This window comes from Tauraco erythrolophus, chromosome 1 (assembly GCF_009769465.1).
Source record: "Tauraco erythrolophus isolate bTauEry1 chromosome 1, bTauEry1.pri, whole genome shotgun sequence".
NCBI classification, from domain to species: domain Eukaryota; kingdom Metazoa; phylum Chordata; class Aves; order Musophagiformes; family Musophagidae; genus Tauraco; species Tauraco erythrolophus.
The window spans coordinates 48697585-48720365 of NC_141465.1; the positions used below are offsets into that span (position 1 = coordinate 48697585).

At 40.4% G+C, this 22781-nt stretch overlaps 1 protein-coding gene across 1 annotated transcript in view; it reads right to left on the reverse strand.

Annotated features, from left to right (window-relative positions):
- Positions 1-21215, reverse strand: part of PPEF1 (protein phosphatase with EF-hand domain 1) — a 29704-nt gene extending 8489 nt beyond the window's left edge. The window contains exons 1-8 of the mRNA XM_009980537.2: positions 21158-21215; positions 17298-17425; positions 16461-16512; positions 10069-10241; positions 8163-8277; positions 6006-6052; positions 1879-2045; positions 324-360 (exon numbers count right to left, since the gene is read on the reverse strand). Of these exons, the coding sequence (XP_009978839.1) occupies positions 324-360; positions 1879-2045; positions 6006-6052; positions 8163-8277; positions 10069-10241; positions 16461-16512; positions 17298-17425; positions 21158-21200 (762 nt within the window). The 5' untranslated portion in view covers positions 21201-21215. The remainder of the gene's footprint in view (positions 1-323; positions 361-1878; positions 2046-6005; positions 6053-8162; positions 8278-10068; positions 10242-16460; positions 16513-17297; positions 17426-21157) is intronic.
- Between the last annotated feature and the right edge of the window lie 1566 nt (positions 21216-22781).

Sequence of the window (22781 nt, forward strand, 5' to 3'; positions counted from 1 at the left end):
ACATGTTCTGACATTTACTTTAGAGCCATTTCATTGTCCCTATAGCATTTTGTTTTTCTTTCATGCTCACCTCTTTTTTTACTCTTGAATGGCCTGATGAACATTACTTATTTCATCCCATAGATCTCTGAACATAAAAGGCTAACACTTAAAATTGTTTTGCCAGTTATCCACTGAAAAACCAAAATAATTTAAATTACATTACTAAAGTCATTCTGTACTACACCTAAATAAACTGGTTGGAAGTTTCTTTGTTTACACAGGTTTCATTTCACATTTGCAAGACTACAAAGAAATTATAGGGGAAGAAGGAGGAATCTTACCCTGTACTTCTTTGAAACTTCTTTTGTGAAGCCGTATCTGAAAATAGGACAACATCATGGTTTTCAGAATGCGCCCTCTATATGATTTTATATAGTGTTTGCCAGAAGTTTTCTATCCCTCTTTTTCTCCTGCCATTCTGTCTCACCTCCAATTAAATGTGCTTTCTTCTGCTCTGTCTCAAGAATTGAGTTAAACTGATTTCTTGTACATACAAGACATCAGGAACAGAATCTAGACCAATAATTACTAAATAGACTTTTTCCCATCTAAATGAAACAGCTTAACAGTTTTACCTCTTAGATAACGGAAAGACATTTCAAAGGAACCTAACTAACCTAAAATTCCCGCAAAACCTCCACAGAGTTTTTCTGAGTTCTAAATCATTCAATTTTATTAGACAGTGTGGTCTATCATGTCTTTTCCCTGACAAGGCACAAGGATTTTGATACCTCATTCTTTAAACACCAAGATATCCTTGGTGCAAGCGGCATTTTCACAACACACTAACTCTCAGCCTCCAAATTTGCCGATGTGCAGCATTGCTAATCAAAACGCCCTGCGAAGAGCCGTACACAGGAATGCATCTTTGCACTCTGTACCATCACAGACAGCTAATATTTTCCACTATTTTGGGTGGGAATTTTCCTACCTTGTTGATAAAGTAACCTATCTTGTTTTATGCCTTTTTTTTTTTTTTTTTAATGAAGGGCTGGAAAAGCAAGTATCGTGTGACACTGATCTCTTACACGGATCATTAATAGGATTTGAACCTGGGCCTCTAACCCAGGTTCATGCCTGGGCTAAAGATTAATATATTCTGTGTGCACACATCAAATGATAGCAGGGGTACAACAGGTTACCCACCAGTCAGTCACCAAAAGACTTACTGGGGTGGCTGAGAACCGCAGGGACCAGGACTGAGGAGTTCTCATGTTTGTGAGATGTTTTTTCCTACAAGTCACACTTTCACTACAGCCAGAGACACTGGCTGCACTCATTCTCTTGGCAGTGCTGGACAGCTGAGTACAAATATATGTATTAGAGAACAAGGTCTCAGCTGCTTGTGCAATGGGGTAGACTGGGACCTCCATGGTGCAGAAACCGGCATATTTACCCACCCTTTGTGTTTGGGAAGTGACATCTTAGTTTGAAGTTAAGCGAAATACCAGCTCCTGGTTTACTGGTTCCATTATATTGCATACTATTACATCTTTCACTATACTGTGGAAAAAGCCAATGTTTTAACTAAAATATAATCCTTCCATCTGTTCCCTTTCCTCAAATTTAGTACTCTGTTAGCCGCACTAAGCCCATTGACCTCAACGGGTTGTGATTAGGTCAGAGACAAGACATGACTCCCATTCAAGTGCCTGTGTGCAATGTGGATGTTCTTTTCCCCCGTCACACAGCTGGAAGATGCAGAGCCCCACCTGAATACCTAATAAAACATTATTTCTGTTTTAGAGTGTGACAGCGGCTAAAGTAGCATTCAAAAGCTCCAACATTTCTAGTGAAAGGCCAGATAGTCCCTCCCCCCACCCTCCTAAAACCTACCTCAGGTTCATGATGTAGTCTTCATGGTTTCCTCTATTCAAGTGTAAATCATTGGGGTAGATAAGAAGAAATGCAAACAGGATTATAAGTATTTCCATAGAATTTTTCCCTCTGTCAACAAAATCACCGTTAAAGACGTAACGGTTTTGTTCTGAAGGCAGACCATTCTGCAGAAGGAAGCAAAGCCAAGGACATTTAGAGACTCTTTTATGCTACTGTAATAAAGGAAACAGCATTTCAAATGAGAACACATTGCTAGAAAATGTGAAAAAAACCCTGCACAATATAGAGATCTAAAATGCAGCATTTCTTTATTTCCACCACTTAGAGCAAAAATCGCTGTATCAGACAACCAGTATGAGCCATCAGAGAAAAGATGACCTCTCTGGCTGTTCTTATGATGCCACCACTAATCCTTTCCTCTACCTATTAAATTAAATTGAAAGGGACTGATAGGAACATTATTCTTCTAATAAAATATACTTTTCCGTTAATGCAACTGCTGCCAGAAAGTTATGCACTTGCAAATAAGAAGGAGTCATTCATTTTGAATGGAAGACAAGAAATCCATGAAAAATGATCTTCTGACACAAGTCTGAAAATTCTTAGGTTTCCTTACACAGTAAGAAAATGGATTTCCTGTACTTACATTTTTTGCAGTGAATGCTTCTAAAACTTCTGAGAAAGACTGCAGTTCTGAGGACATCAAATCTTAATACAGAACTCTGAAGAACCTAAATTCCAGTTGCTTTAATCCTGAAAGCACTACCTGAATTTTACTCACATTGCACTTTGCCCCTGCCCAGGGCAAAGATATACTTGAATGCTCACAAACCTGAGAGCCTATACATACAGGTATTTCTTACCTTATTTTTTCCGAAGATATAGAGCAATGCTTTATTATGAATGGCGACTTACCAAAAGCTAGTATTGTGAACTGATGGTGTGTTTCATTAGATTAGTTATCAACATGTTAATGGGTATCATCAGCTTACAGAAACTACAGCAGCAATTATGTGTAGCTTCATCATTTCCAATCATAAGCAATATCATTTCAATTTTGACTTGCCAGAAAAAGGAAACCTCTGTTTTCACAATCAGCATGCACAGGAATTACGAAATAATAATCACACTACGACTGTGGAACTCACTCTTAACAGGTTTGGCAGCACTGCAAGATACCCAACTTCCCAAATATAGCTATTGCATCAGTCCCCCGCACTTCCTATGTTCCTATGGCATTCCCTGGTGTACTGCCTTAGTAGGTTTTTTGCAGGATGCACGATTTGGACAAAGACTCAATTAAACATTTAATCTGAATGCATTAGGAAATCTCCTTTTTGTCCCAATCAGTGTTTCATGCTGTTATGTCAGGATGCAGTAGTGAATCCTCGTCTCTCGATTCCTGACTGATGTAAATACAGCTTGCTTGATTTTTGCCATAGCCTCTCCCCAGCTCTCTCCAAATTAACTTAGAAGAGGCATGTGGTTGCTCTATGCTCACCAGAGTGGTAATTTATGAGACTTTGCTAATGCAGTGGGTTGTAGTGGTTTTAAAAAAGAAGGATGGATTTCAGGAGTGGAACAGACAGGAGAGACTCAGCAGCAGCTCCTGGAAAGATGAATTAATAGAAGCTTTGCCTTAAAACTGATCAGCATGTGAATCACCAGCAGACTGTCAGTATACACACAGCTGTTCTGTAACTGCAGTCCTCATGGAAAGACAGATCTACTGAAGCACTCTCCAAACTCCACCATTCTTCTTTTGGAAATGCTTACCCACAACTCTTAGTTTTAAATGAGAGTTTGTTTTGGACTTCCAACTTCAATGACGTTTTAGTTTTGTTCCACACTCATGCAGAAGTTTTTATTTCCTTTTCTGTCATTTCGACCAACAGCAAGAGCAAAACTAAATTAAAGGTTGTTGCAGCCTCCGACACGTCAAAGAGGCGAACGAGGCCCTCTAATAATTAGCAACTCGCTGCTAGGCATCATTACTGTATCTGCTGGGTTAGTGATTAATTAACTTCCGTTTGTTGTTTGCATTTTCTACAGCTTCAGGCTATTTCTATCCATAGCATTCATTTAACAATCTAACCTAGCAATACATAATTTAAAATTCAAGGGTTTCAAGGAATTTCAGGAAATGCTGTAATTTAACGGAGATTAATGCAGGGACTGAATGAACTTTACAAACTAGCTATTGAGAAAGAAGTAATTATCTTAGCCTCACCCAAACCAGCTTTAAGAACTAGACGCACTATTACAACCAGCACTGTATTGATAAGCTGTAGATTACCAGCTCCTGTGTGTTTGCTGCTGGCAGTTTGTAGAAGTGATGTGATGAAAGTTCCCTGGACAAAGCTCTGTGCTCAAGGCACCCGGTCTGCATGCAGGCCTCCTAAGTGCTTCAGCAGCCACTTCAGCTCTGCACAGCGCTGCGCAGACCTGACATCACTACACGCTTCATGGCATTGTTTAGGATTGTACCCTCTTGTTTAAGGTTATGGGTGGTTCATACCAACTTGGATGAAGAAATCCCTTCCCAAACAGAGGCAGAAAAAAAAATGGATCCCAGCGGCTGACTGGGTTCGCTGCTCAGCTGAATAAACTGCTCAGAGGGGACAGAAAACACTGCGTCATTTAATTTGCTTCTAAATAACTAAGCAGCTCTATCATGTGCTCTCTATTTTCTCGACCACTTTGAAATAACAAAGTATTTGCCCACTTCACTTGATTTGGTGGAAGGACTCCCCTATAAGCTTAACAGAGAATGACTCAGGGTAAACTCTAGTGCCTGAAGTCAGTGGGAGTTTTGGCTCTGAAATTACTGAAGTCACGATTTAGTTCTTGCTTAGTTTTTTGTTTTTCTCTTTGTAACATCCATCAGAGAGGGGATAAGAATCATCATCTGTTTACTCTAAACGAGTAAAATTCAGGCTGATTGCAATTGTAAATAAAACTATATCTAAGCGTTTATCTTGAAAACAGTTCTTTTTCCCTATTCTAGGTCCTGTGTATGAAACCAATTGTATCATACCCTTATTTCAGTTTCAAAAAGGAGGACTGTCTAATTAAAATAACAGCTAAAAGACGGCAAGCCAAGGATCAGCTAAACATAATTGACTGATTAATAAAAGCAGAACTCTGTAAAAAGGTCTGATTATACTTCAACAGGCATCAGGTATGCACTTGGGCAAAACAACCAAGTTTCCATTCAACAAGTGTCAGATAAAGTGTAACAAAGTTGGAAGCAGGAGGGAATTAGGTCATTTAAACACCTGGTTTAGATCACTTCAGCCTCCATTCAGTGCAGATGAATGTGTAAGGATCAGACACAAACTCTTTCCCCCAGAAAGTTCAAATCAAAGAGAGTATCTGCTAAATGAAAGGTGGTGATTCATGCTAAAGATAAATGTGAAACTAAATATAGGAAATTTCTTGCATCTTCAGTTAAATATACAATTGTGGGAAAGATAGTCTGGAGCTTAATTTTTTTTCACATCAATAAAACAGAGCTATGCTTTCTTAACATTAAAAAGTGAGCAGTTGTTCAAGGATATATAAAGGGTGGCCAAGGTACTTCCATTTTGTGCAGACTACGTGATAGCTTCCAAGACTTAAAAAGCTTTTAAACAGATAGACTCTTTTTTGTTTCCTGTAAACAAATAATAATAAAAACTACTTTGCAGATATCAATGGAAGGCCTAAATGAAAGCTTCTGCATGTATTCTGGAGGGACAAAATTATCCATGGTGTAACATCCATCCTGTTACATCAGGAACTAAGTTATCCCCTGATTTTAGAAGACTTAAGTCAATATGGAATATGAAACAGTAGCAGGACTTTGGAGACATTGCGAGGAACCCTTTCAAGTTTTGGTTCATGCTCCAGTTCAACATTTAGGAAAAGAAAGATCTCCTGGATCTCCTCCTTCACAATGAGCAGGAGGATATGGAGAAGGAAAAGCTACACAAAGACACCATCCAAACTGTTTCAGGATTTGTGTGTCTGGCTCATGCACACCGCATGTACAGTTCTAACAGTGATAAATCTATCAGACGTGAATATATGTCTTAACAACAAGTCATGAAGTGAAAGTATTACATCACAGACTGCCTACTTACCTTATAGAATATCAGCAGAAGATCATCTAGGTTTCCATGCAAATCTCCTACAAAAAACCCAAAAACATTATTTTCTTCTTTTTTTTTTTAATTTTCTGACAGAGGAGGGAAAAACTGGAATTATAAAACTGGAATTAGTTAGGCCTAACAGGTTTGTCCCCATGTTTTCCTTAGTAATTTGCCTTGTATTAGGATTAGCTTCATTTTAAGGTACATGCTGAAGCTGCCAGTAAAATCTGGTAATTAAATACTTAAAGGAGTACACAATTGTCTTGCATAAAGTTTTTGTCTTTCCAGTCGGATCTGAAGATCAGACCAGTCACAGCCAAAAGTTCACTCAGGGAAATGGGAGTAAGATGAATAAACATATTATGAACCTGAAAAACAGAAAATGTCACTAAAGACATTTAGAAATATGATAGACTTCCACACACTAACAGGTTTAAATTTACTAAGTAGCCCACTATACACAGCACAATTGAACATCTGTCTGATTCGGGCAGGGTTTTGACTACTACAGGCAGGATTTGATGGAGAGTGTCAAGAACTGTCCATGCTTGTATGCGTCAGCGCTAGGGCCACAGGAGTGACAGATATGGCCCTTTCCAAGAGGCTTATTTTGGAACAGTCAGGAGGATTTCACCCCACCACAAAGGATCAGTGCAACATAGCTCCCCTCTGCATATGACTGAATTTCATGCACAGAGAACAAAACTTCTCATGTCTGACTCACTACCACAAAGCCACAGAATGCTTTCAAAACCTCTCTTGTGATAATATGCTTTCACCACTAATAAGTAGGAAAGGAGAGATGTCACATTTTTACCCTGTCTATGTGTTTTCTGTGCCACTTTTTATTAATTATGAGCCTGCTGAACTCATTCTAAGGAGTCCCTCAATCTATGATAGATTTTCATCACATATGTGGATGCAAACATTTCAGGTGCATATTTAATCTGCATTACTAATTTGAAATTAAAATAAAATGGGGAAAGGAACACCTTATTTTAAGGAGATCAACATTTTGGACCAATTATGTCTAAAACTTGGTCTTTCATCTTCTGCAGAGGATCCTGCTGGTTACAAAAGCTATTAGTTTCAATGGCAGGAAGGGGAACCCTTTAGATGTTGCTTACATACTGCAAATGCAATACAAATGTGAGGAGGTAAGTTTTGCTTAGTAAGAACATGCTGTGTAGCAAACAAGTATGAATCCATGCTTTCTTGGTTTGGAGAGAGGTTTTGTTGGTTTGATTAATAAATTCTTGGTTATACAAAACCTCATTTAAACAAACCCTTTCCTGGCAGTCAAAGTAGGTGCATAACCACATCTTAAAAAACATTATTTGTTTTGCATGCGTTATAGTACTCTCCCTCATACCACTTTACTATTACAAACAGCACACACTGCCAGCTGTCAAGAGTTAATGTCACCATTACTGTTCTGTTTTGCAGCTGCTGCGTTCTGTGGCAAGTCAGGATACTGCATCCCTTTATCCATAATTTACAAAAGCACAACAAAATAGACGGGCAACGAGCTCTTAGTTCTTTACCTTCTGACACATCACCTCCGTCTGTGAGACTAATTTGTTGGTTGTATAAAGACTGATCCATCCTCTTGGGTCTCTTTAGAAACGAGGTTTTATTATAATTTCAATTTATTCTAGATAGTCATGCTGTCAATGTGTGCTGCACAGCATACAATGAAAGGTCTTGCTTGCCACCCCTATTAAGCCCTCATTAAAATCATTACTGAGTAAATTATGATGGCAAAGTCTTTTTCTCAGTAAGAGGAGAAAGCGGTGAGACTTGCAGCTCACGATCAAAATACTCGGTGGCATTTTAGAGACGGAAGTGCAGGAATATTTAAGCTACACTGCAGTGTTAGCTGAATTAATACTGACTCATTCAGAAATGTTTAATGAGAAAAGGGAAGAGGAGGTGAGGGACTTTCTTAAAATATACTTAGTGTGACTCAGGAACCTTATATTTTTTTGTTTGTTTCAATTTATGTATTTGGGGGAAAAAGAAGAAGGAGAAAAAAAAAGCATCGAGAACTTTCTTGCAATGGCAACATTCAGAAATGTTGGTATCATTCTCTAACCACTTAGAATATCAACCTGTAGCCCAAAGTGGTTACCTTCTCAAGCACCTTACCACAGACAGTTATCTCCTTGGAGTAGGAAGTTGAAAGGTGAGTGATATTTGGCATCTCTTTGAGAACCTTCCTGGTTTCACATAGTAGCTGCAATACATAGCGGGCATGAAGCACCTGTGAGAAAAAAATGCAGGGAGAAAAGGGAGACTTATTAGAAGTAGCAGTATGTCTGTCTGCTTTATTAATATCAGACATGTATTACCAAGATTATTTATACTACAGACTTCCAGACATGATTACAGGCTGTATGGTTCAGGATTATTTATACTACAGACTTCCAGACATGATTACAGGCTGTATGGTTCAGTGTTGGAAATTAGGAGTGCTCATAGCTTTGCACTTGCTTCCTGGTGAATGGACATAGAGCCCTTAATGAACTTGCTTTACATATTTTCCCATTTGATTTCTAGTGTACTGTTTCTACAGAAACAGTGTACTACTTTCTGCAGAAAGGCTAAGAGACTGAGCAATACAGCACTCAGAATCATTGCATAAGGTCATCTGTTCAAAGTAACTGGGGAAAAAAAAAGGATGTAGTTCTAGCTGTGAGTAAAAAAAAAACTAATAACCACAAACCAACCAAAAAAACCCCAAAGGCCATAAATGATATTTCAGCAAATCGCAAAAATAATGAGAGGGAAACTCCAGCAAGGGATGCCTTGTTAAGAGTTACCTTTCTGTTCACTGTGAAGATGTTACGAGAACACAACATTGAAGCTTCTGGTCTTCTCTGCTAATGTTTTTTATGATAATTTTGTCAGTGAGTGATTTTTAAGGCTTTTAAATCAAACACAACTCTGAGGAAGTTTAGTAGAAAAGATAGATGAGCTACAGACTGACTTTTCAAGATTCATGTTTTTAAAGCAAACAAAAAAGGCCAATTACACATAATCATTTTCTTAATAAAACCATAGTAAGAGAAGAGAGCTGACAGTAAGGTCAGTCTGAGTGGGCTTATTTATCATGTGCTTTACATTTTGCTACTTTTAAGATTAGCCTCCACAGAAAACTACAGAAAAAAAAAACCACATTGTTATTTAGTAAATTGAAAAGCAAGCTAGACCCTTATCCTTTATATACAGCATATTGTTAAGCACAAATGATCACAAGTTCAAACAAAGCCGGGCCGCGTAGTGCCTCCCTGCCCCACCCTCATCTTGCAAGATGGCAGCAAAGGGGCTTGCTCAAGAACACAGACAGAGAATCAGCAACAGTTTCTCAGCGCCTTGGCAGCCGCAGGCAGCAACCTCCTGAGACTTGTGCTATCGCCCCTTCTGCCACATTAGCAATGCTCTGTATTCACTCTTCTGTTATGGTGGAGTGTTGCATATTGGAAAGAGGGGATTAACCCTTGCACCTCAATTCCTCTAAAAACTATGGAGTGAAGGGGGAAGAAAAGAAAAAAAAAAAAAGAGGACCACACAAGGAGCACTTTTAAACCAGAAAAAGATGATAATTAGTTTCTAGGTTAGTTTACGACACATTCCCCAGTCCTGCACCCTCACTGATAATTCCTGCCTTGCAGCTGCTAACAGTTCCCATTTCATGATCACTGTAATCTCAATGTTAGAAGAGGTCCCCACTAGTCCCTGCTCTCTCCCTAGTGCTGTGTCTAGTGGTCATGCAGCCAAGTAGTGAATTAAACCTGGAAACTAGTCTGGCTGAGAACTGACTGCTTTGGATTTTGTTGTGTTAGCTTCCAGCCAGATCAGTTTCCCAAGACAGCTCACCATGCACCTGTATGATCACACAGGGCTAGCAGGAAAGGGTAATGAGTTGAAAAAGAAGGGAGAAATATCTCCTCGGGCACCAGTTTAGCCTTACACTGGATTCAACTGATTGCGGAGCTACAACTTGACAGAGATGTAAAATAAGTAAACAGAAATCAAACTAGTTGCAACCTACCTGTTCATTCCTGAAAGCATGAAGAAGAGCATTGGCATCTTCAACAGTAAGGGGGAATGAGAGTCGTGGTCCATAATAGGAGTCTGGAACATCAATCTTCTTCTCAAATTCTGTTAAACATACGCCTTCATCCACCACCTGAGAAACACCAGGGCTGGTGAAAATGTGAGAAACTGGAACAAGAGGGAAGAAAACCAACAGTGTAAAAACTCCATCAGTCCCCCATAGGGCCACAACAGCATGACCAGAAACAGTTGAATGTAACTGATGCTCTACTCGTTGCAGGATTACAGTGGCTAACTCCTGCCTTGTATAGTGGAAGAGCTTCAGGTCTCCCCACATTGTTTCACAGTACTAAAACGAAACAAACAAACAAAAAAAACCCAACAAGCAAACCCCAACCAAATTAAAAAACAGGCAAAACCCCTGTCCCAACAGCCAGTAACTGTGGTGAGGATGCACTGAAGTTGTGGAGCAATCTGCTCTCACAGGTAATGAGAAACATAACCTGTTACACACCTTCTTCTCTTTCCCCCACAAAGCAAGAAGATTAAAAGTCATGACTGATCATTCAATGATCATCATCTGTTTGAAGTCCTATATTACACTTTTAATGCAGGTTTTACAGATTCACTTTTATTGCTTTTATTTTCTATGTGAAATTTTTAGGCTAAATGCCAGCAGGTCAGTGATTATTTAAAAAGTCATCAACAAAATCCTATTTATTCACTGTGGATTGCAAAGCACTCCTTTTTGATACAACTAGGAGACAATGTCAGCTTTTGGTTGGCTGCCATAAAACCACTGGATGAAATAAAGAAAAACACAGCAGTAAAAATAGAGCATAGCTTCTAATTTTCCTGGTACACAGAGAAAGCAAGAACATTGCTAATTGCTTCAATCCAATATTTTCTTGACATACCTTTGAAATGTAACTGACTGAACACTAGGTTTACACGTTTTCTTCTTGCAGATTGTCTTCATCATATAATATACTAAAAGAGAGAACCAGACCCTAGAGGACAGTGTTCTGGCAGCTGCTGTTGCAGAGTTGCTCTTGTGAGATGATTGTTGTAAACACTTTTTTCTGGGCTACAGGTAAGTTTTCTGTAACCTTGATTAGATGCAACTGGAAATAAAAATGTATTATTTATTGCTGGAGGAATACCCATGCCTGTGACTCAAAACTCACAGCAGCCAAAATCAGCATGTGGCCTCATAAATTATGCGATTCATATCTGGATAAAATCCATATTAAAGAAATAAGTAAATAAAAATACACCCTTTATGAGCTCTGGATTACAAACCCTCCTTTTTTTATCAGTTCTTCTCTGCGAGCTGATTAGCACATTCAGTGTACAGCCATGTAAATGGATTAAGGCATCAAGTAACAGCAAGGTGCTCAGAGTTCACCATTTCCACCAAGTGCAGTCTGATTTGCAGTCTTCCACCACAGTTACAGCTTTGTCTGGCTGGATGCCAGAACATCACCCATGGACTGAAACTGCTGGTTCCCACATACTGATCAGCCCAGAACATCTGCACCAAGTCTCATCCCAGCTCTAGCAACAGGTCTCTGTACAGCATCTCCCTCTATGCCCCACCTCTCAGGAAGTGGGTGGCTGCATGTCACGGAGCCAGTTCCTCAGACCACCTAAATTCCTCATTGCTTGCCGGTTCTGGCCAGAGGGTCTCCTGAAGGCTGTGCTGCCATTCAGAGAGACCTGGACAGGCTGGAGATTTGGGCGGGGAGAAATTTATGAAATACAAGGGCAAGTGTAGAGTCTTGCATTTGGGTAAGAACAACCCCATGTACCAGTACCAGCTGGGGACTGAACTGTTGGGGAACAGCACAGGGGAAAGGGACCTGGGGGTCCTGGTGGACAGCAGGATGACCATGAGCCAGCAATGTGCCCTTGTGGCCAAGAAGGCCAATGGCATCCTGGGGTGTATTAGAAGGGGTGCGGTTAGTAGGTCAAGAGAGGTTCTCCTCCTCCTCTACTCTGCCCTGGTGAGGCCGCATCCGGAATATTGTGTCCAGTTCTGGGCCCCTCAGTTCAAGAAGGACAAGGAACTGCTTGAGAGAGCCCAGCACAGGGCCACAAAGATGATTAAGGGTGTGGAGCATCTCCTTTATGAGGAAAGGCTGAGGGAGCTGGGTCTCTTTAGCTTGGAGAAGAAGAGACTGAGGGGGGACCTCATTAATGTTTATAAATATGTAAAGGGTGACTGTCATGAGGATGGAGCCAGGCTCTTCTCAGTGGCATCCAATGACAGGACAAGGGGAAATGGATATAAGCTGGAACATAGGAGGTTCCGCTTAAACATGAGGAAGAACTTCTTCCCAGTAAGGATAACAGAACACTGGAACAGGCTTCCCAGAGAGGTTGTGGAGTCTCCTTCTCTGGAGATGTTCAAAACCCGCCTGGATGCGTTCTTGTGTGATCTGATCTAGGTGGTCCTGCTCCAGCAGAGGGATTGGACTAGATAATCTTTTGAGGTCCCTTCCAATCCCTAACATTCTGTGATTCTGTGATTCTGTGACTCCTTCAGAGTCAGCCGTCTTCTCGGCATTTTAAGCCAGGCAGACACGTGGCCATCCCTGCTCCTACTGCAGCCCTCCCTTCCTGCACACAGCAGGCTACCCTTCCCTTTACCTCTGAACATGAACCTACCTTCCTCAGAGGCTTGCTTCCTTTTTGGCCTATGCCCAGGTAGAGAAACCCAATCTCCTTCCCTGTAGGGCATATCTCTGCAAAGTACACTCCATTTTCCACTTCTGGATGAGTCATCAAAAGCTGGCCATGGTCATTAGCCTTAGAGTGTGCTTGTGTCTCCTCAGGCAGTCTTTCAGCTGTCAGAGAAGTTAGTAATGGATGCCCTAATGCAGCCTGGGGATTAGCACGCTGGCTGATGAGTGTCCCAGCTCACCACAAGACCCTTGCAGGACTAATTCTGAAGGATTCGGCGCCCTTCTTATTTTAGTCATCTTCTAGTTGAAGCAGTCAATGGTCTTTCAGTCGATATTGAAAGACAGGGATGAAATCTCTCAATGTGCCTAGTTCAGACACCCATCTTAGGACAGAAGGAAATACCCTCTGCCAGTATCTGTTAAAGATGCCGCTGCCAAGGATGTACTTGCTATCAGCATGATTGAACCAGCTACTTCCGCAGCTCTGAAATAAGCTCTCTGTTCTGCCACCATCCGTGCACCTTCAGAGTAACCACTGGGGAATCTGAAAACATCTCTGACTCCTGAGGAGTGCTCTTTCATCTGCCAGACACTGACCCCAGGCCATCAAGTCAAAGCCAGATGGATCTTGAGCCCACTCAGAGTATGAAGATTTCTATAACACTCCAAACATTTATTTTTTCACTCTGTTCTTGGTGCTGTAAGCTGCAAGCAGCTGTGATTTGTGTCCCACTCCAAGAATCACTCTATGCAAAAAGTCTTGGAAGGGCATTAGTGCTGTAAGGGAGGCATCAGGGGCAGTGAAACTGCAGGAAACCACACTTTTTTTTGGTTCTCTTTTCAAGGAAGGCTCCAGGAGGTGTGACTCCTGCCTTGGTGACCTTGAGAGGCACAGCCAGGGGGAACTTGGACTCCCAGTCCCACCACTTTGCCTAGGACTTGTCTGCAGCCTTCTCACCTTCAATGCGTCCACAAAAGAGTGAGTAAATGGGTCACCTTTTGCTGGAAAAGCAGCTTCTAGCTTTCTCTGACCAGAAATCTTTCCATTGAAAAGCTGAGTATGTATGCAGACTTTGGAGGGAGGGAAGGTGAAAAGTGTATATGGTGGAAAAGATTTTAATTTTTACCTCCCACAAATCCTTGGAAAATAGCCTCTGATTAGAAGCAGAACAAGACACACAGCTATATAATATTCCAACCACAATTTAAACTGCACTGACATCTTAAGCAGGATGAGAGGATGACAAAAGCTTCAGAGTACAACAGATAAACAATCACACCGAAAGCACCACTGTGTTAATGAGATGGTGGCTGCTTTCTTTCTTTGGGAAACAGCAGATTAAAAAGAGGAAAGTGAGAAGAGAAATAACGGAGACTCCGTGGTTTATAACATAAGGAAAAACACAGATCACAAAATCCTCAGGTAGCTTTCTCATCACATACTGAGAAGAACAGGCAACCTATTCTCTGGCAAGAATATTATATACTCTCTTCTTGGAGAGGGCTTTTGAACCATATGCTATCACTCTAATTTAAGTGATCATACACTGATGAAAAAAAGCCAGAGAATCGTGGGGTTTAGAAAATGCTTGGGAATAGCAAAGCCAATTTGAAGCCTCTCTGCTTGTTATGTTTAGACTCACTGTGTCTCACATCTTGGGACCATGATTCGGCAGAAATGGAAGCAGTTCATTAAGAATCCCTCTATTCAGCACTGATTTTGCTTAAATCAGTGGATGTAGCATGGGTGCCACAAAGGTCAATTAGAGGGGCAAGTAAACAAGAGCTTGAAGTAAAGAATGCACATAGCAACATAACCACAAGCCACACAAGACAAATTTTTCTCAAAAAAACCCTAAGTCAATTCCTTCGTATAGGTGGCCTGGGCCACCTCTCTATTAAACACATATCTTATGGAATCTTTGTTTCTTTTTGGGTTCTGGTATCTGTAACACAGGGTGTTAGAAAGGGTGAAATAACAAATCAAGGCAAAAATAAAGGCTTTGCAGCAGTTATCAAGCCTTAAAAACGTCAGTCCTAAAAGATGTAAGTTTTAAGAAGCAAGACAAAGGGGAGTTTTACCATAAACATAACACTTTATTGTGTGTTTCAGCCTTAATCACATCTACAATTCCCAATATCTGCAAGACTATGAATCAGGTCACCCGTACTGTGGTGATGAGGAACAGCCCACAGGACCCTCCCTCCGTCCCTCCCTGTGCACAGGTGGGCCTGCATCTCCACCTACCCATGAACAGTCTATGCATGTAGCAGTGTGCCCTGTAGCCAGCCACGTCCTGACCCCTAGCAAGTCACCCGAGGCACCTCACTCATCTTTGTTCCTTCTATCAACAGACTTAGTTAACAAAGGTAGACAAATCGTATCTACAATGAGCAGCTGTAAATCTCTCTTTTAATATTATAATGAAAATAGAGATTAATACTATTTTTCCAAATCTCAGACCTAGCCCTACTATTTTCTTTCCCACTCAGGTGGAAAAGCTGAACTGCAGTGCACTATCAGCATGCAGAAGTAGATGAAGTGAGCAGTGTCTAATTTTCTTTGAGTTTGCCAATTCCTTCCCAAGAAGTTACATGACTAAAGCACATTTTTTTTCAGAATACAGTGGTAATGGAAAAAAATCAAAGGAAGTACTATTGTATCATCTGCCTTGGCTTTGGAGCAAAGTTCAAACATAATTTCCTTTTCTGCAGAGCACAGAAAGCATTAGGCCTTCTAAAGTATTTAGGAGAGAAAAAATGCCATTTCTAATGGTTGTCATTAGAACACTAAACCATTTATGGCTTTGATGGTGGTTTTATCCTGTTATCAAAGTGTCTTGTGCAAATTTTAATTGGAATAACCTGTGGCTGGATCAGATGAAAGAGAAAGGACGTTCTCTTCTAATGCAATAAGAAGAGGACAGCCTCCTTTTTAACTCCACTGGGATTAGATCCATTCTCAATTTGTTCAATTTGTTCAGGGAAGTCGTGTGTTTTCTGGATTTAGGAAGTCACTTTAAATCTGTCCTTCTGTTGAGCTTGACCTCAAAAGTAAGTTTTGTCCAAGGATCCCAAAATATTTTAAAAATTAAAGGTTATTATTTGAATAACTGAGCTTTAATTGAGATTGTTTCTGAAGGTTTATCTTCAGCAGTTTAAATGTATTTAATTTTTAATCATTCACATACTGATACATGTGTTGCAGTGAAATCTAGAACAAAGAATATTAAAAAGTGGTCCAGAACTGCTTTGGGGATGGGGGAGAGAAAAAGAAGAAGAGCAACCTTTTTGAATGCAACTTCTTTGATCCCACCTGCCCTAAACCAACTAGACACATTCCTTCTGGATAATCACATCTCAGAGTTTAAGAAAACATGCATAGAAAGCTGTGAAAATTGGAGTCAGTAAGACTGCAGTGAGAACAGCTTAAGGGCAGTAATGCATAAGAAAGCACTCTGAGCACCTCTGAGTATTCCTACAAGGACAACAGGTATCTGTCCTGTCTTACGTTCTGACTCAGTGCGTAGGTATTGATCAGTCAACACTAACAGGATCAAATTCTTATTACAGTATTTGGGAAATCAAACCTCAGACCCTGCACATGCCATAGGCTGTAAATATCACATTGAAAACTAACTTTCCTCACATCAAGTTATTCAAATGAAATCTCCATATTACTTTGATTTTTTATCCTTACCCGAATCAGGATGAGTACAGTGATCCAGCATGAATGTAAAAAAGTTGGATAGCTGAATACGGAAAAGAAAAGAACAAATACGCACTGATCATTTCAGGGGATCCAACAAGCATTAACATTCTCTTTCCTTACTCAGTAATTAGCAATTTCCCATTTAGGGGGCTCTAAGGCACTACTGCATGTTCCCATAGCATCGGCCTACAATAATGACACAACTTGTGTCCTACTACAAAAATGGCTTACTCCTTTCCCTCTTTGCTACGAATTAGCAGATTGACACTATATGAATACATACAAAGTTCCAGTTCTATATCAATGCTGCTGACGTTTTTGGGTGTAATTCATCTTGCCCATCATCCAAACTTCTTTTGTAGTCAATAGAAAGAAACTGCTACAATACACCAAACTGACTGTAGACACCGGTGCTAGGATGAACACAAAGCCCTAGAAGTTCCTGATTCCTTGTATTGACCCTAAAGGAACCCTGGGCTGACATACTGAGACATTGCTATCTCTGTTGCACGTATCTTGCCTCACGAACATGGTTAAGATCACCCATAGTGGGATGATCTGCAATCCTCGGGGAACAGAGCTGTTCTACAGCACCCTCTAACCTAGATGTGATTGTACAGGCAGAACAGTGTCCTGCTGCTTACATAGTTTTATATATATGTATATACACAACTTCATTAGTTTATGTGTGAGGCGGGGAAGCAGTTTTGCTATATAGGACATAGCTTTGTAGGTAGAAATAAACACATACTCATTTTGTCTGTGCAACTTCAGTCCTCTGGGAATAATACAACTGTTGTACAGGAAGAATTGAAGATTACCAACCTGTAGTTGATCTTGCTCATCAGCATATTCAATTGACTGAAAGATGCTCAGAGAATAGCGGCGCCTCATCTCTAGCCGGGCCATCGTAAAGCGGTACCAATTCTGGATAAGGATAGCAGCTCTAATGACTGTCAAAACAGAAAGCAATGGATTACACATGGATGCAGTGTAATCTGCAATGAAAACACACATGCTACCTTTGCAGAATTTTGCAGACAGATGACAAATTCAGCCCATTGTCGATATTAAGATGAAGCTCTGTAAAAGTGAGACTTAAAAAGTGTTTTCTGATAATGAATACATGATGCATTTACTGTTTCTGTCTTGGGGACAGATCCCAAACTAGCTGACTTGCTCAGGCCTATGTTATTAGAAACCTTCCCCATTTCATTGTCCTGAAGACAATACCCATGTAAGAAGTCAGCCGTGTTCCGCTGATGGGCAGTATGTGGGTTTGGGAAAGGTAAGGAAGAGCAGTTTTGCCTACCAAAGGAGGAACAGATGAGCTCAGCATTAACTTCAGCTGTTTCACAGAGCTCTGACTTTCTAGCGCTTTAAGGATGCTTACCCAGAAAGATCAACCAACTTTGAGAAAAGCATTCCTCTGTCACTTGTTAACTGTTTTTTTAAGATCAGCTAGAGAGGAATAAATGCACGTTTCATATCTAAGGACATATGTAAGTATGATTTATCATCCAGAAGAGGACACCATTTGCTATACAAAACCAGAACCAAATGCAGCTACTGTCTTGAAGATCTAGCAGCTGAAATAATGGCAAATTTGAACCTAGTCTTTTGCTCAAATTATAGTCAGAAGGGGACGCTGTATTAACATGCTTGGCCCTACAGAGCACTAACAGGAGCAGTCAAGAGGCATTACACGCATCACTGTGTAACAGTGAGAGGAAGACAGGGGTATTGGAACCTGCACCTGTCCCAGTGCAACCACATCGCCCCACCATATTCTTGCCTGGCAACAAAAACCAGAGTAAGGTAGGAGGCTGCTCTCGGAGATGTCACACTTATTCACTTAAAGTTGAACATAATTCTTTCTTGACTGGTTCCTTGCCTCTTTTTCCCTACCTCTTTTTCCCTGTACTCTCGATACCAGTAAATAAGTAGACAGGGCCAGAAATGTCAAGTCTTTGCCTCCAGCCCTGCAGCTAATGCCTCACTTCAAGGAGTTTCCAAAGGAACTCAACCCTGAATAGCTCTGCATAGGACACTGAAGAAAAAGTCTTTATGCTTCTGATCTTGGGGGAACAAGTCAAAGCAGCTGCAGGGCAACTCTATCGAAGGCACAAGGACCAAAGGAATACATCAATCTCATCTCCTGACACTCCCAAGAACTAGAGCTCATATCTGAGCAGATGAACAGATGATCAGGAGCATGGAAACAAAACTGAAATGTTCTCTTGAATTCCAGAGTTTGACACAATCACCACTGCACAGCACTGCAAATTCATGAAAAAGAAAAAAAGAGGAAACTAAAACCAACACTAATGTCTTAACACGAATATGCTTATATTTTCTTACAGTTGCCAAAATGAACAGTTGATATTGAAAACCAAAACAAAACAAGAAATAACAACCAATAATCTGTACTAATGCTTCCCTCTTCTCCGCCCCACCCCCTCCCCCCCCACCCCCTGCAAAACAGCAAAGAAAAGCTCTGTACTAAAGGGACAACGGTTTACACTAGTCAATTATTTTAGCTGATCAAAAATACCAGGGATTTTGAGACTAGGAAAAGTGACACCCCCTGAGTAAGACTGATTTTTTTTTAACTGACAGCTATGCGGGTAAAGAAAAACCTTCACAGAAAAGTGAGTCTATCAATAAATGTGTAACATTATGGAAGCTTTTTCATAAAAATGTTTACAGGTGTCATAATTACACATTGTTTGCTTATTTTACCATTAATAAGCATGGTAAAATACAATATAATTAAATTGGTAAAATTTTCTAGTCCAGACAACGCAAAAATCTGTAAAGACTCCCTCCCATCCTACAGATACCACAGAAAAATCCTCCTGCCTGAAGGAAATGTAATTCTTATATGACTGAGCACGTCCTTCGTACCCTATATAAGCTCTGAGATCTCTCTTATTTTCTCTCCTTTCTGGAATGCACCACCACTGCAGACCCAAAAGCCTGACACATCACAGCAAGGCTGTCATCAGCTTTTCTGTTGAGAAGAGCACCTAAGGGGCAAAGCTCTGCCACCAGCACAGAAACTGTTTTCCAGCATCAGAACCATTAAACTTCCCATTAAAGCCCCCCTGGGTTGCTTAATGGTCCTGAGCACTTAACATGGCACAGTTCCACTGGTATCACACAAGGCAAATACATATCAACCACTACGGTTAATGTTGCAAATCTAACAGAATATTTCCTGTCTTTTTTTTTTTTTTAATTGTACTTATTACAGCACTGTTATTCTCAGGACTGAATCAGAACATGATTTTCATGCTAGGCTAAACTGCATCTGTAAAAGGAATTGTTATCAGTTGCAGAAGGTCTCTACACCAGCAAGTACCTGTTAAATTCATGTTATTAACACGTTAGAGGGATGTACAGCCTCAGGCTGCAGATAGAATGACAGTTCAGCATCATTTGGCTACTGCTGAAATGCAGAAAGACTGCCATCCTGCAACTGGAGAGGACAAAACATTGTCAAACAAGCACACAAAGATGTAAGCCAGCTTTGGAGTAGCAAAGCCTGGCTCCCCACCAAGGTGTATTGATGGTTGTACACTGAGAAACAGTACAGCTTCTCATACCCACTCCAAGATTCTGCACCCTCAGAAATATTCCCAACTCATCTTCAAGGCCTTGCAAGGCACATATATGCATAACATGCAAACCCAAAGAGGAAGGACCACTTCCCAGTTACAGGTAGGTCTGGGACTCCAGATGTTTCCATTCTGCTTCCCCTGCTGTGATACAGCACTGATGCTGCTGTGACTGCCAAATAGCGTACGCAAAGCTGAGGGCTACCCTTAGATCTGCCAGCTTGGATCCCTGTAGCCATGACTAAGTGCTCCTGCTTCTTAGCCACCAGTTTCCTGTGACTTCTGTCCTGGCTTGGTAGCCAAAAAGAGCCTTCCTTTTCAACCATGGCTACTCAGCATAATAATCTCCTAAGACTATGCCCAGAGCTACATAACATGGCGCTTGGCAGACTTGTGAATTATGCTTTCATGACAAACCTTGAAAGAGAACACAAAGGGTCTGAACAAAGGTCTGAGCCAATCCTGGAACCCACCTGCCTGTGCAAAGCCTGGTGTGTTCATACCAGGGTGTGGTATGATGAAAAGCAAGGGGGTGATGCATTAGTTTTTTTAATTGAATATTTAATCAGTTACTGTGGAGACTTTCAGCTGACAGCCCCAGCGACTGTCAGGGAGAATTTCAGGCCAGGCACTCGGTATGGCAGAAAACTGATTCTGAGAGTCATTGTAATAGCTCTGCTTTATTACACTTGTTTCATAGTCAGGGTCACTCAGCAGCAGGGAAATTGGAGCAGTTTGTGCAGGAATTCTGTGTTGGGAAAGGCCATGAAAGGTCTCCCTCAATACCTTACCCCATACGCTTTGCCAGTGACAGAGTGAGCACAGACACAAGAAATTTAGCTTCTGTCCCAGATACTGTGAATCTTTTCCAATCCAATCTGTAGATGTTAGAAGTGGTCTACAGTTGCCTTCTGACCTTAGATGTTGCCAGCATCTAAAAGCTATGCAGTCTTTTAAAAAGAAGATAATTAGAAAATAATTTTCTCTGAACAGGTTTTTTTTAACAATAGGACTGGTGTTACAAAGAGAGCAACCACTGGCCCTAAAGACAAAGGCAGCACTCACCTTTCTCTGACCTTCTGTCAGCTACAGAACTGCTGCACCCCATGGTTCCAATGATGCTGCCCACCAGTTTTAATTGCTGCTGATACAAAGCATGTTTCTCTCAGCCGTTAGCACTACATGCATTTCCTGTGCTGTTCCTTCAGTGATGAGGATTATACCCCTCTGGAGTCCTGTGCTCTTCCTAGCACTCCTAACAGAGAGAGGCTTGGGAGGGAGGGAGAGGGAAAAAAAAAAAGATAAGTGTTTGACAACATAGAAGCTAAAGTATCTAAAGCTCATAAAAAAATTACTGTACAGCATGTCCTACACAAACTGGACCTGATGAACCATGCCAGTTTCTTTTTCACATCTGATTCCTATCAGCTTGCATTCAAGACAGATGAACTCAGTAATTAATACAGTTTATTTCTTACATGTTAGCTTAATGTTAAAGTGCACCAGTGACTTCTTAATCTGAAGCATAGTTATTTAAAGCCTTGCTACTAGGGACAAGGGACTACAGAGGTATTTTACTTTTTATTCTTGTGATTTGAAAACTGGAACTGCAGAATTTTAAGGACTTTAAATCACATCTGATACCATTGTTAAAAATCCCCAAACCTCAGCCCTCCTAACACTCTCTTCATTTGAAAAGGTGTCCTACCACCTCATTTATCACTTCATCCCTCAGTGTCACCACCACCAAATTTACAAGGAGAGACAGTGCCATAGCATATTGCTTCATTATCATATTTCATTTAAATAAAATCTAATTTTATGTGGCATTTCTACTGAAACATTCTAAATAAAAGATTTGATTTAATTAAATAAATGAACAAAATACGTTTTGCAGTGTGGCCTTTTGTGTTTTTCTCGTGGCACTTGCTCATCTCTTCACTAACTGGTACCACTCACTAACGCAATACACTTCCTAATCAACAAGTTCAAATGAACACAATTCCCCTGAGATACAAAATGGGTTAATTTCTAACAAGAAAGTCACTGATGCTCTTAGAGAGACTAAACTTTGTTTTAGCTAAAGATTTCTTACACGATCACACTGACCACTCTCTCTCCTTGTCTCCAGAGATATGTTTCACTCTGGCATGTCTGACATTTGAATTATTGCATTTATTGTTTTGTTTCACTGATATTTTATTTTGAGTTTTAAAACAAAGAAGAGATTTATCAGCATAAAATGAATGCTTAACTACCCTTCTTTTCCATTGGCTTTACTAGTAGAAGTAAAAATAACAGGAGGAGGAGAAGAAAGAGGAAAAGATAAATGCATAACCAGCCTATTTTCAATTTCAATAGTTAGAATACATTTATTGTTGTGTGACTATTTACAGTTTTTACATCTATATTATATTATATTAATATTGCACAACTGTTTATAGTTGTGTGACTATCTTCAGGGTCCCACAACACAAGGGTATCCTATATTTGAGCTGGGTCTGCCAGCTTCTGAGTCAGTATTAATTCCAGGAAAGAAGGATTTTAGGGGTTTTTTCCCCTGAATGGACTGTTTTTCATCCCTCAGAATGAGCTATCATGAAATCCAAAGAAGTAATGTTATACTAATTTTGAACCAGTCAATTGTTTGACAGCATCAAATGCAGCACTGATATTGCTAATAGCTCAA